The sequence below is a fragment of the Gouania willdenowi genome, chromosome 14 (assembly GCF_900634775.1).
Source record: "Gouania willdenowi chromosome 14, fGouWil2.1, whole genome shotgun sequence".
Taxonomy (NCBI): domain Eukaryota; kingdom Metazoa; phylum Chordata; class Actinopteri; order Blenniiformes; family Gobiesocidae; genus Gouania; species Gouania willdenowi.
Genome location: NC_041057.1, coordinates 13,541,356 through 13,556,519, shown reverse-complemented (window position 1 = coordinate 13,556,519; position 15,164 = coordinate 13,541,356). Strand labels below are relative to the sequence as shown.

At 39.1% G+C, this 15,164-nt stretch overlaps 1 protein-coding gene across 2 annotated transcripts in view; it reads left to right on the top strand.

The window, feature by feature from the left end:
- jade2 (jade family PHD finger 2) overlaps positions 1-15,164 on the top strand; it is a 157,500-nt gene that overhangs the window by 130,971 nt on the left and 11,365 nt on the right. The window contains exons 11-12 of one of the 2 annotated variants that reach the window (XM_028466124.1): positions 1,610-1,727; positions 12,211-12,342. In XM_028466124.1, the coding sequence (XP_028321925.1) occupies positions 1,610-1,727; positions 12,211-12,342 (250 nt within the window). The remainder of the gene's footprint in view (positions 1-1,609; positions 1,728-12,210; positions 12,343-15,164) is intronic. The other variant, XM_028466125.1, reaches the window with a different exon arrangement.

The following is a 15,164-nucleotide window of genomic DNA, read 5'->3' as shown; positions in this document are numbered from 1 at the left end:
ATTTACACTCACACGTTTTCTTTAAGCATCCAGATGTGGGAATATAAACATGCACGCTCACACATTTGATAGCTCAGTGGTCTCTATCCACACATATATTGTCATGCATTGCTTATAGAACCATATGATAGCGATTTTGCAGCGCGGTGGAGCAGCGGGGCTCAGCTGGAATTTGTCTGAATGGAAGGAGTCTGGGATCCAGTTTATAGACGGGAAGTCACCTCTTGAATCTCACCTCACACTATATCATTACTGCTTTGGTATACCACCTTATTTAAGGGCTTGGTGCAAGCTTAGTGTGTACTTAAGGTGCTTTGACACTTGTTAGCAAAAAAATACAGATTTACTGGGTTAAAAACAGTGTTTTCATAGTTGACTTACTGTGAGCCTCGACCTTTATGGCTGCTTTCAATTAAAATGAACTTTTTGTAATGACTGGAATGTTTTTGCTTGGAGCCGAGCAGACAGAACTCAAACAATGCTCAAAAACAAATCTACTAAATATATATGGTAAAAAGTAGATACATGTGCAAGTGGTTTGTCACCAGATTTGAATACAATAATATTGTCCCTTTATACACTGCATATTTAAATACTATGTATTCATCATTTATTTATAAAAGAATGGATATGTATTGTATTTTATGATAGTTTAAGACACTAAATAATCAATAAGTACCCACATACACACACACACACTAAACCACCTCTACACCACATGACCAATTCCTCAGAAAGAAACAGGTGCACTGTCACATTTACACTTGTCTTTCATTGCTTGAGCAAAGGGGCATAAATTATGTTAATTATTGTAATGACCTTTAGGAAGTTCACTTGTCTTTTTGCAACCTGGCAGCATGTAGTTGCGTGCTAGCAACTGTTGTGTAGTGCGAGAAGATGAGATTACCATCACATGTATACTAAGGCTGTCACAATGTCAGATTTTTGCCTAATTTACTGTTAAAAGGTAACAGATGAACTGATAAACACTATCAATTGACTTTAAAGTGACATCACAGGTCTGACTTCATTTGGCAGAATTATCATAGTGATGTGGACAGAGGTCCAACAAACTCTCACAATGGCGATGTAATTCTTTTGGAATTAAGGGTTTAGTGTGTCCCTGTTGTTGTCAGCCACTTTCGACATGCATTTAACATGTTTTGTAGTAGTGATGGTTACTTACAGTATGTGTCCCAGCATCAGATTGTATGTGGAGCAGGGAGGGGTGGGGATGCAGCGTGGAATTCAACGGTAGGAGACGAGGAGCACACATTGTGTTGAATTAACACTGTATAATATCATATTCAGATTTTGGCCACAATATTTAATTTCTAACATGATGATCAGATTCTACCAATACCAATAGTTTACGCTATCCTCACTAATGTTGGTAGTTGAAATATTGCTCAATTGTGAGTGAAGTTAGTGCTGACTGATGTTAAAAACAAAGTGCAATACAGAATAAAGAAAGGCTTGATCTGGATTTTAGCGTTGAAGCTATATTAGTCTAATTCAGCTCATTTTCTCATAATGCAGCAGATCTTAAAGGCTGTACCAGTTTGAAATGAATAAACCCGCCTCCGTTTCTCCATGTTTTGTCTTTCAGGTGCGTAACCTGTGCTACATGGTGACACGGAGAGAGAAAATGAAGCACACCCTGTGCGACCTCCAGGAGAAGATCTTCCATCTGCAGATAAAGCTTCTAGAAGAGGACATGACAGGAGGTGAGTGAGCAAGCGTGTCGGGATACAAACCCTCTGCGTTAATGGAGGTTAATTTTCTTTCTGCTCTTCATAGATGACAGAGGTTGATACAGTTACGTGCATTGTTTATTATAATGTGGAGGCAGAAGAATAAGAACGCCTGGTTTAGAAACTCTTGGACATGGTGGAGTAGGAAAAAGAAGGAAAGCGGGAGACCTAGATGTCTTGGTACAGACATGTGCAACTGGCGGCCCTCTGCCTAATTTCATGTGGCTCCCAAAGTAAATGTACAAAATGACAGAAAAATGCACAAAACAAAAGCAAGAATATATTACAAAATACAAATAATTGCAACATTGCAGGAAAATACAGTAAAGGACAAGAAAAATACTCCAAAAATGCACAAAACTACAACAAAAATGTACAAAACGACAACAGTAATACACAGAAGGACTCAAAGTAACACACAAAATTACAACAAATGTACACAAAAAGACAAGAAAAACACCTAAAAATGACTTCAACGCCACAGTACTAACAAACAAGCCAAAAAAAAATGCAAAATGACAACACAAATGCACGATATGACTCCAAAAAGCATACATTTTACTGGAAAAATACACAAAAGGACAAGAAAAATGCACAAAATGCAATCATAACAAGCAAGTCAAACACAAACACACAGAATGACAGAGAAATACAAAGTTACAATAAAAACTTGTTCTTTCCTGTGTTTAGGCTCAGATTAGTCATTGTTGTAAATGCTGATATGAATGTTGATAATGTGGCCCTTCGATCAAACACAATAGCGCCGGCAGCCAGAATCCTGTACACACTGTGCCTAAAAAATCTTTGAAGGTGTAGGGAAAAGAATATCCTCTCCGCTCCATTTTGAAACAGGAACCGAAACTGGGATATTTTGAGAACGCTTATAGCGACTGTTTTCTCAATAGAGACATAGTGACAAGTGTATGGACTTTATTTTGTGTTAGTTGAGATTTTTCTGGTGTTTTGTAGACTCTGACACGAATGCACGTAAAACTGTAGTTCAGCCGATGCTAGTGAACATTACATCACACTGTATAAAGACACTGCGCAGAGAAAAAGGCTTTGACGCACTGTGGGACCTCAGCTCCTCCAGGTAAGGCTGCTGATGCTGATCCAGTGACCGGTACCGACCCAAGCAACAGGAAACAAACATTGTGCAAGAACCTCCGTGACGTTACAGTCGAGGAAACATTTGGCCAGCCATAAAGTGAAATAAACACTGTTGTTAATGTGGTGCAATATGAGATGGATCATTGGAGCACCTGCTGCTCTGAACCCAGAGGTTGAAGATAATATCCTGGATCCATCAAAGCTAACCCCTCTACTCAGATTGACTGGAAATGACGTGTTTGAAACAGAAATTACTGTTATGTGGCTTGTGGATTCCTGATGAGGAAGATGAATGACGTACCAGTTCCCCACAAAGATGACAAATGTACAATCGCCATCATCCTCAGCACATTTGACTGTTTACCTCAGCCTACTGCCCTTCTCTAACCTTATCGAGCATCGACAGTCACCTGTGAAAACTCGTCTTCAGCACTTAAACACGTGTTCACACAAGGCCAAGCTGAGTCTGCTCTGTGCGTACCAATAAATTGAATCCTGGCAGCGCCACTCTCCGTGATAATTACTGTAATATTAACAGGTTTCACCACAACTGGTAGAATTAGCACTTTAAACTGTTAAACTGCACACCAGCGATATGCAAACATGCAGGGAGGAACCTGAAGGGTCGATCTCTGAAGGAATTGTAAATTCAGTAATATAGTACCACACTGGGAGATGCTGAACTGGACCCAGTACCAATAACCAGTTCAACCCAGATACGCATGCATGTTTGTTAATGCATAATTAATCTAGTGTCATGATACAGGACGTCATAATACAGAATCTCCTCATGATAACGATAAATGAAAGCCTGAGGTACTACCATGTTTATCACAGATATTTATCTCATATATGTATTACACATTGATCATTTTTTTTTACACAGTCTGTGATGGTAGCAGTAGTTTAGATGATGTAGAACTGTGCTCTGTGTTCATCTTTGATGTTATGAAGAAAGCTTTTAATCCACGATGAGGCGTGACCTGCAGCTGTCACGGTAAGGAGAAGAAAAGCTTGTTGTCATGGCGATAGCAGTAAAAGGGGCACTAGTGTGGTGGATGGTGATGACAGTGAACTTCTGTCCTCCATGCATGTTGTTGGATGAGACTGTAGTTATTTTCTGCACTGCTCAAAATGGAGCAAAGCAACCAGTATACATGCACACGCACATGCGCACTCACGCGCACACATGCACACACTCGAGTTAATCAAATATGAGCACTTTCTCTTTGCCCTTTCTCTATCGCTCAGTGTGTTTCACACTACTACTACTGCTACACACACAGACACACACAGCAGATTCCTGACTCAGCAGATTGTTACCATCAGGTACCAGGAGCTGTGCTGCTGGCACTAAACAGCCATATCTATTCTGTGTGTGTGTGTGTGTGTGTGTGTGTGTGTAGCAGAGAGTGAAGGATGACGTTGTCTGCTGTAATGATTTGTCGTGTCCTTCACCGTCTTTCCTCTCTTACTTTCCTTTCTTTTTATTCACTCCCATCATCTTTTTCTCCTCCATCTCTCGTTCTATCTCTCCCTGTCTTGTTTGCTGTGTCATATCAGCAGCCTTGTATAATCTTCATTTCTGCCTCTTGGTTTGTCTCTCATTGTGTAAATCTTTTATTTATCACACATTGATTTTCAAGCTTTGCATTTTTAAAATATATTTCTTTCTCTTTTTTGTTGACCCATTGATTTTAGCTTATATTATCCTAAAGCTGCTGTTTAGTGATAATAGTGCTGAGGTTGAGACCCTGAGGCTTGGTTATATAGTGGTGCTGGTGAGTGAAGGAATTACGGTTTGATGCCCATTAGGCAGTAGAATACTGTTTATTTCTCACTGTTAGATAACTCAACATAATATATACATTTTTTGTGGTGAGGCAGTGATTTATGCTGGTGATAGGCGATAAGTGAGGTTACAGTTAGAGGGGTGGTAACTTGATCAGTCACTCCTACTGTTATTTATTATTAGTATTATTGGTAAATCAAATTATAAAATGCACTTCCTCAAACAAAAGGACATTATTATTATTTTTATTTATTTTTAATTATTATTATTATTTTAGTTTATGTTACCTAAAAAATCAAGCTGAAATTGCAATGATATGAAACCTACCATAACATGCTTTGGGTAATATCACTCATTTACATGCAGTTTTCCCCCGTAAACAGGTTAGGGTTAGGGTTAAATGTCAAATCTCACAGCAAAATCTTTAATTTCCTATAAAATTTCCTATAAAAGACAAAACTCCACCTACGGCGCATGTTTTTGGACAATGTCACGCATTTCTAAGATAGATTTTGCTTTAAATTGTGTGGCTAAATATCTGGCATCAAGTGTGGCAAAAATAGATGGACATAAACTCGTGTCGTAATTTGGCGTGATTACTGTGCGTGCTTTTAGCGCACATCTGAAGCAACAATTAACCCTATTTAGCATGTTTGGCACTATTTCAGGAGATTTAATCACCATTAATGACATCTAATTAGTGAAAGCTAATGAAACAGAAATAAAATGGAAGTGAGTAAACTATAAAATGGAAAATTAGAATATGACTTTCATGGGGGTCTATTCTCCCTTCTGGACTTAAGAACTTTTTTTACGTGCCTGCAGTTCCACACCTCTCTCCTGCACGCATTCTCCAGTCCAGGTCCCTGTGCGTAAGTAGACCAAAAGCGCTTCATCAGGGAATGAAGACGGTCTGTAGCAAAGGAGGCGGACTGGGACATGATGTCGTTATTTTTGGGGCTGTCTAGAAATCACGGAACATGGAGTTTTCCTAATGCTTGTAAATGTCATTGAAATCCACGAAAATGATAAAGCGACCTTTTAATTTGAAACGCCTTTATTGATAAACAATGTAACAGGTTGATTTGATCAGAATACTGCAGGGTGAAGATCAGGCACATTTTTATATTCGAGCCACAGTTAAAATTTCTCTTTTTTTCCCCTCATATGAACTCCAGATTAACATTTGTTTGTGTGGAAAGCCTGATTTTATTAACATCTTACATTCCTGCGTTCAGAAATGATCAGCGCGCATCATCGGCATCATCATCTGTCAACAATGTTTCACTTGTTATTCACTCGTGTAGTGGGTCAAACTGTGGCTTTACGTTATACACATTGTTAAAATAGTTGGACATCAGTCTGACGTCTGTCAGAGTCCTGTAACGAGCAGCAGCTGCTGCAGCAGCCGTCGTACACATTTGGCACAGCGAAACAGCTCCGCGACGCTGCTTTCACCACTGAAAAACTTTTTTTAGAAAAAATTTAGAACTGGTAAATGTCAACATATTAGTAATGCTGAGGGTCAATCCTTTGGCGAGCTTGTGTGACTCCCCACTGCCACCCCAGTGACAGCGTGACAGTGTCAGTTTGGATGGATTCTTTCTGGGAGTTTCTTCTGCAATATAATGAGTACTTGTGGCTTCAATTGTAACTAAGTCCATATTTCTAGTGCAATATAATGTTTCACCTTATTGGGGCGCTGCACTTTTCCAGGTTTGGAAGCATGTAAGAGGAAAAGAACTTAAGCAGACGGGAGAACACGCGCAAGGCCAGATTTGAATGGGAACACCCACATTTCAGGGCCGCTCCAGCCAGAGTGCGTAACTGGGATGGAGGTGCACAGTGACTGACTTAAGTACAGGGGGATAATAGCACCCAGCCAAAAACAGCTCCGCTGTCTGGCTTTTTTGACTTACTCGCATGAGAGAATAGAGCCCCTAGTGCAGGGGTGGCCAACTTCAGTCCTTGAGAGCCAGATTCCTGAGACTTTTCGATGTCTCCCTGCTCCAACACACCTGGTTGAAACCAATGTGTTGTCATCAAGCTCTGCTGAAACAATGATAACGAGTCATTTGCTTCAAGTGTGTTGGAGCAGGGACACATCTAAAATTCTCAGGAATCCGGCTCTCGAAGACTGGAGTTGGCCACCCCTGCCCTAGTGCATGTACGAGTTGAAGAAAGTGTATACAGTAATGCCTCAATTATCGCGGGGGTTACGTTCTAAAAAAACCCGCAATAGGCGAAATCCGCAAAGTAGTCAGCTTTATTTTTTACAGTTGTTATACAGTACATGTTTTAAGGCTGTAAAACCCCTCCCCACACACTTTATACACTTTTCTCAGACTGACGTTGACATTGTGGGTTTTGTCGGGGAGAAAACTTGCAAACATACAGCACTTCTGAGTGCGCAAGATCAAGAAATGTCCCCATTCGCTTCATATGCGAGTTTGAAGCGAAGCACCACCCACCAGCGATACATCCAATTCGGTGAGTTTCACTGTCTGCTGAAGCGAGGAGCTGCACTCATTTTTCTCCTCTCACAAACATAAACCACCAGTGAAAAAAGCCTGTGTGATTAGCGGCTAATGCTAGCCTAGCTCAATGCTACAGAGAGAACTTTTACCTGCTCCTACCACCTCCTCTCTGATTCTACTCCACGCCAAATCCTTCCTAGTCCGGTAGCGGTTATAAAGGCCGTGTCATACAGCTCCAGGTGGTCACGCACAGCTTCTACTCCATGGTTGAATGGGTGAACAGACTGTTGTCAGTGTTGTCAGTCAACAAATGACGGGCGGATCGGACTGCACCGCCGCACAGGAAAGATTTCGCATTTGGGCCGCGTCTATCCATTGACTTTGTATGTAATCTGGACGTATGGACATTTTGTGACGCATCCAGTGCGAACGCAGCAGCCAATCAGGATGCAGAACACAATGCGCGTTCATACACTGTAAAAAAATTCTGCGAAACACTGGGGCTGCGAAAGGTGAAGCGCGTTATAGCGAGGGACTACTGTACAAGTAATCATGTCAAGTAAAGCATGAGCATAACCCTTAATAATGCTAATGTTGACACTTATTCATTAGGTGTAATGTGGATATTTCCACAGTGAATGTTTGCATGCGTGCACATACACACACACACAGCACTGACATGCAGACAGTGCATGACTTTGACTTGAACCCAAAGATTGGGCGTCTCTATTCTGCGTTCGTTGTGCATACTTGTCTCATAGTGAAAGGACAGAGGAAACGGTGCAGTGAGGGAGGAGAGGGAGAAAACGTTCACACATTGCAATAATGAGCTCCAGTAAATAGTGGGACGCAGAGACTACGCACACGCACACACGCACATGCACAGACTTACTTGCTGCAGTTCAGTGCACCGCGAAAGAGGGAAAATGAATCACACATTTCACAAAGATGAATCCATGTTTTCTGTAACAGTTTGGAGCACAGTGAGCCAGTGATTTGAAGGGGAGAAAAAATCGTAGCTGAGATAGAGAAAAAGCAACAGCAGAGTGTGAAGACTCAGAGAAAGAAATAATGCACAAGGGAACAGAAAAACTACTTATAAATGTTCCCATTGTTGACAGTTAGATTCAAACAGAGATTACAAAGTGAAAGTTAGTTTCTAAATATTCCATCAGGACGCTCTGCATTCGTCCTTGGAAAGCAGGAGACGAGCTTCTCTCTCCTATTCCAAGCAGGAGAACGTGTAAAGGGACAAGATTAGATTATAAAAGGAAAAAGTGTTCCCAGTGAGATCAGATCAGACAAAGCTGCAGTCAAAACACAAAAGGAAATTACATGTTAGCAGCTTAGCTAGGCAACGCTCCCCGAGCAGTAACAACCTCCACAGATTCACCAGCAGAAATAGAATACACTGGGAAAATGGGTGAAATAGCCTGTCATATCATCATACCCACCAACTGTTAACAAAGTTCTACTAATAATTTGTATAATGCATGTATTTTTAAACACTTCCTGTATGGATTTGATGGAAATCTATTTCTTTTCCCTGCTGGTTTTCGAGTTCCACTCATCTCCTGCTCCTCCATGCTAAACAGCCTCCTGCTGGCTGTGACAGACACACACACACACACACACAATAGTAACACACACTCATCATTGTGTAAGGGTCCTTCCTGTGCGTTACATAACATCCGTAGTCCTGGAGTTTATCGCCATTTATTTTTAGTATTTGATCAAAATCTTGTCCGAGCTGCTAATGGAATCAACAAGACTGTGCAGAAGAAGCCTGTTTACTGTCAATCTCATGTTCAACTGCTGCTTTAGGATTAGATTTAGGGATTTCACAATAAAAGTCTTCAACAGGGTTTGGATTTAGTTTGATGACGACTTCCAACTCTAGTGGCAACATATGAAGCTTGTAAAGCGACACATTAAAATAACCATTCAACCATTACTTTTGCCATCTATTATGATATGATATACATCCATTCATTCATTTTCTTGATCAGTTTAGCACTTGCAGGGGATGGTGAAGGCGATCGACACCTAATGTTTCCATTGACGTATTGAGCACCAATGTTGTAGACATAAAACTGCATTTTTAATTATTGTTGTTAGTTTTTTGGTTTTGATTTTTGCTCCTTGACGGTGCTAATTAATGTCTTCTTGAAGTTGAAAAAAATGAAAAGAGGTGGAATATTAATATAAATGTAATAAAAATGCTTTACCTTAATAGAGACAAGCTGAAGGTAAATTATTAAGGATTAATAAATGAACCCATACTTTTACAAATAAAAGCAAATATATATATATTATTATTTATTTTTTTGTTCTAAACCTCTAACGATTGCTTTCACAATAGTGAGTTTGCCCAAACATGAAATTAAACAGAGAGAGCAATATATTTTATTACATTTTATATTTTCATCTTAAATGATCAAAGCTGCTGTATCTCAGCATGCACTGCAATAAGCAGAGAGCAGTAAATAAACCGAGTAGCTTGCTAAATGTGCATACAGTCGTGTGAGTGCACGCATGATCCACAGATACACAAGAAACACCGTGTCATGAAACCAAAACTGTGACTGAGTGAACGAGGGTTGCTGAACACATCGCTGCTTTAACTGCTGCAGTGTGTCACTGTCGCTCTAAAATGTGACTGTGTGTCACTAAATGGATTTTCCCTCATTGTGTAAAAAATAATGCTCTCCAGTTTCTGGTAAATGTAGATATCAGATATAATGTTTTATTTTCTTTCCATTGCGTACATTTTTATATTATAACATACTGAGGAGATCATGAATAAATTAAATCCGATAGTAACACTTTACTTGAAGTTTTATTCATAAGGCTGACATTATGCTGTCATTATTATAACATGACACCTGCCATTAGCATGAATACGGTGTCATGAAGGCTGTTAAGTGTTGTTCGTTACCCTAACCTTTCGTAACCCTAACCCTACCATACCTCAAAAATGCCAACATAGCTCCAAAAGTGAAATAATTTTGCAAAAGGTGTCATAACAAATCTTTTCACACTCTCGGAAATATTGTGTAGTTGTCGCGCGTGAGGTCAAAGGTCAAGAGAGATAAATTGGCCTTTGCAGACTGCGTAGGCAGCGAGTCTGACAAAGATTTAGATTATTTTTCCTGTTAAAGCGTTGATTCTTTGAAAGGCTTTTATGGAAAAGTAGTATCAGTCTTCAAGGCAGAAATGCTATTTATAATAATACTAATAATACAATTTATTTATAAGCGCTTTTCAAAAACTCACTCACTTTACAGTTGTTAAAATAACTACACAAGTCAAAAAACTAACAACAATAAAGGTAAATAAAGAAAATACATAATCACAAGTTGAAAGCTTGTGTGGAGTGTGAAAACAGAGGAGGTCTGTCGCTTTGTTACTCTTTCTTCCATTAGTTTTACAAAAGTGCTCGGATATGTGCATCATTCCCGGATAGAGTACGAATTCCGCCCGCTGGAGACTCAGGTAGTCGGTGTTTTCTTGCACCAGGGGTCACCTGTGTGGAAGTGAGGGGGCTACCCTAGCTTCCATACTGCTGCGGAGCTGCTCCCATCGGTTTTTAAAAGTGCTCGAATCGGCCGAAAGTGGCATCAGTGGAAAACCCTGTGTAATAATAATAATATGAACACTATTAAAACACTAAAGATCTCTGGATTAAAATTACAAACGCTTTTAGGTTGGAAGTATCAACAGACCGACCGAGCTTGTTGACGTTTATATCCCTCTCGACCTATGACTCCGCAGGTCGCGCACGCGCATTTCCAGAGTTAAAAGGCCTTCATGACACCTAATTCACCTATGACAGTGTACTGTCAGCTTTATATATATATATATATATATATATATATATATATATATATATAACTTCAAGCAAAGTGTTACCAATCTAGAAAATATTTGGAAAAAAAATTCACTGAAATGTGTTTTTTTACCAATTTTTTGTAACATCTTTCTATCTTTTCTCTAAAGGAGCATCACAGCTCCTTCAGAGTCAAATTCATGCATAAAGTTATACAATATTATACAACTTAGAATTGTACAATTTTACAGAACTGTGAATCTCATTCTACTTCATGGGCTAAATGCAGACCTATTTGACTCCAAACTAGAAAAATCTCAATTTTTTTAAAAAAAAAAATTAAATTTTTAACATCTCCAGTTCACCATTTATTGATGTAAATTGATACTTGCATGCAGAGATTCTTCAGCTAACAAACATCTTTAGCTAACAATCAGTGTTTTTATTTTATATTAGCATAAAAACGAGACTTGAGTTTGCAGTTTCCAAACCAAAGTTTGAATTGGTTGATGTGTTTCGACAAAGGATAGTTAATTTCTCCCATGAGTCAATGGGGCTGTTATGACAAGCCAACAATCCATTATGTCATTGGTTGGACCTAAACTTGTGCCGACCATCATCTGACTAGTCTGAGTGCAGTGCAGAGCAAACGTCTGGAGGAAGGTGTTGCACCATTGTCCTGCTTTGATATTATGAGTAGCACACTTACACCCAGCAGTGCAATGCCAAGCTTTAAGGCCTGTTGGTAAATTGTAAAGTTAACTGAGGTGAATTGAGCCTTGAAACTCAAACTGTGAAGTGAATACTAAAGAAGCTGTAGAACAAGCATTACCATGCATCTGACAACCAAAGGTCTAATCTGGGCAGAAGTGCAGTGAGTGTGCAAGGAAAGATGATTTTGGCATTAGCAGACCTTACCAGGAGATCAGGCACTTTTAGCTACAGCCATGAAAATAGACCAACTTTTACCAGTTCCTAAAAGTCCTGTGAAACTTTTCTACAAAACTATTTCCCTTATACTTTTTCACATTACTATAAATAAGTGAGATTTTTTAAGATTGATACTAGGATCTGATAATCCAGTAAGAATGAAATAATTCTACTTCCTGTGTCTCCTGCTTCCATCTATCACTAAGAGTAAAGTAAAAAAAAATGTCCATAATAGAAACTCCAGAGCAGCTACCTTTAATATTTAGCGTGTTGCTCATTTCAGGTTATCTTTAATTTGAATTCTGTGTCTTTCTGCAGATAAAACCCAGAAGGGAGAGAAAAGGAAGCAGAATAAAGGGAAGGATAAAGGGAAGGAAAGGAGGAAGAGTAGCCCTGAGAAGAAAAAGGAGAGATGGAAGGCAGAGAGCGCCTCCCTTCTTAAAGAGCTAGGTACTGTGTTTTTGTTTTTGTGTGTGTGGCCATTCATCACATGTGTTTTTTGCATGTTCTCCCTCAGCATTCATCGACCATCTCTAATTATTCTGGTTTACTTCCTCACACAGTTTCACACAAGTGAATGTGTCCCTGTGTTATTCCCTGCATTAGACCAAAGCAGACATTGGGCAGATGTGCAAATGTGTGTGTACACATATAAGAGCTTCTTTTTGATGTTTTGACACAGATTAAATAGTGAAATTTGATCCATGGGCAGCATTATTTTCAATTTGTTCACATCATCAAACAGGAAACCTCTGCCAAATGCCAAATCTCGTCTTTGCCAGATATTTGCAGTTATCGGGATCACTGATCATGTTAGCATGATTATTCACAGTGTAAAGGCTTGTAAGAGATGTATATCTCTATTAATAACCATTCAGTAGGTCCAAATGTATGGGTTCACCCATTTTTTCGAAAAACCACAATGAAATGCGCAATCCTAATCTGATGCAGATGAAATTTGGTGGGGTAATTGAGGAATTAACCTGACATAACTCAGCCAAATTTCATTAAGCTCGGTCAATGATAAACTGAGATATAAATTTCTTTAAATTAAACGATGAGAGATAGGGATTTCTCAATTTTTGAAACTGATCCTTAAATAGTAACACTAAATTGATCTGGATCCTCTCCAAAATGTCATGGAATCTTCCATGACATAAGATCTATCTTTGGTTAACATTTTATCAAAATCCATTCAGCACTTTTGACTGAATCTTTGCTAACACACAGTGAAAGTATGACCTCCTTGGCAGAAGTCCTGAGGGTTCAACATCAGCGAACATAGGAAGAAGACATGGAGTTACAGAAATAATACCAATGCTCAGCACACGGCGCAGGGAGCTCAGCTCGCCCAAAGCCGTGGAAACCTCCCAACAAAGACTTCACGCTGTCATCAAAGGATGAAACATGCAGCTCTTGTGCTGATAACAGAAAAGGCCGAGGCTCTGAATGGATTCTGATAGGAATGATGTACATTGAAGCTAAACCTCATTCTCCTGTTAACATTTGTGTTCCATAAAATCCATATGTATCCCAGTCTTCCCAGTCACAAAAGGATGGTGTTCATGGGAGGCTGGAATTGTATGAAACAGTTTGATGTGCTCTCCTCTCTGTGGGTTACTTGGACTTTCATTCATCTTCGGTAGAGAAAGTCTGCCATGGATTTTGTTGCTTCACTTTGCCTTAAGAACTTGTTTTAACATTTCTAAGTAAAAATGTAGTCAGGATTTACAGGTGAGAGTGCATTTAATTCTAGACTTCATTCACATGAGTAAGAGTCATGGAGGTCTTATGAGTATCTCATTGATTTTACTAAAATGCTCGTCTATTGCACAATGAGCAGTCAGCAGTGAAGACTAATTCAGCTGATAACAGATAATTGCCTTCTTTGTAATAATGCATTTATTTTCATAAATAAATAAATTAAATTCTTAATCCAACGTCATCAGGGAATGCATGTGCAGTTGAATGTTATTGTGCTTGATTAAACATCATGTATCCGTTTCTCATCCTTTGAGCTTTTTTGATTATCCACACACGTTGAGTACCAGGAGTGACGCAGAACCGTCTCTCATTTCCTTGTTTAACTGGAGCTGAGCATCACAGAGCCATCGACGCCTCCCTGTTGAATTGAGCTTAATTAATAACAAGGCCAATGATAACACAGGGCAGGAGAGCAGTGTGGTTGAGTATCACATGTTTCCGTCTATTCTTTATCTGTTATAAAACTCATCCGTTGATATTCTCTCTTTGCTTTCACCTGAATGCTGAAGGAGAAGAGCTGCAACTTGATGTTGATGCTGGCAAATCAGCTCTTGTGTTGTTTCCATGACAAACAGGCCCTTCTGTTTATGTGCTGCTGTCCTTCTGTTACTTCAGTATGTTCTATGTTTCCATTATACGCTTTGTTTTATCCCCAGCTCAGATTCACGTGGCTGTTTATCTTTGTGTGCAGTGTATGTTCCTGTTCCACTACTTCTGTGCGTGCGTGTGTGCGTGTGTGCGTGTGCCCATCTGTTCTCAGTCTATTCTTCCACACTGTTTTAAGACCAAAATTTCATATTTTACCATTTTCTTTGTCACTGAGCAGCAGTGAACTCTGCTTAGTTGTAATGTTTTAAGATAGATCTAATCCTAGAGAACTGCAGTCCTGCCTGCAGCTCTCTGATTTCCATCCATTTCACTGCATTTTTTTTTTTACCTCCTTTTAAATCTCTAATTTTTATATTTTATGTTGTTTGTTTTTAACCCTGCTTTAGGCTGCTTTGTAATTCTATGTTTTACATTATCTTTTTTACCTCGGCTTGTAAGGTGTCCTTGGTTTTTTTGAAAGGCCCCCATAAATAAAATGTATTATTATTATTATAGATGTTACTCAGCTCCAGCACATGTAAATTTGACAGTATGTGGCGTCTCTAGCTCTGTAGAAGCCCGAACAATGATTTTCGATATGATACCGATATTGCAGCCTTGCGTATCGGCCGATACCAATATTGATCCGATCATCCATACTTTTAATACTTTTTTTTTTCTTTAATAAAAAAGACTTGATCAAGTGATGTTACTCAAAGAGAGAACAATAGTCAGCAACAGTAGGTATGAGAAAAACTGACCCATTTATTATTAACCAATTGGTTACATCATTTTAACTTTCAACATAATATCAACAGTATTCTACAATTGAATTAAATCAATATATAATGAATTGGGAAAAAAAAAAAATTCGATATTTCATATTAGTTTTCAAGGGTGATATCGGATCGGGACACCCC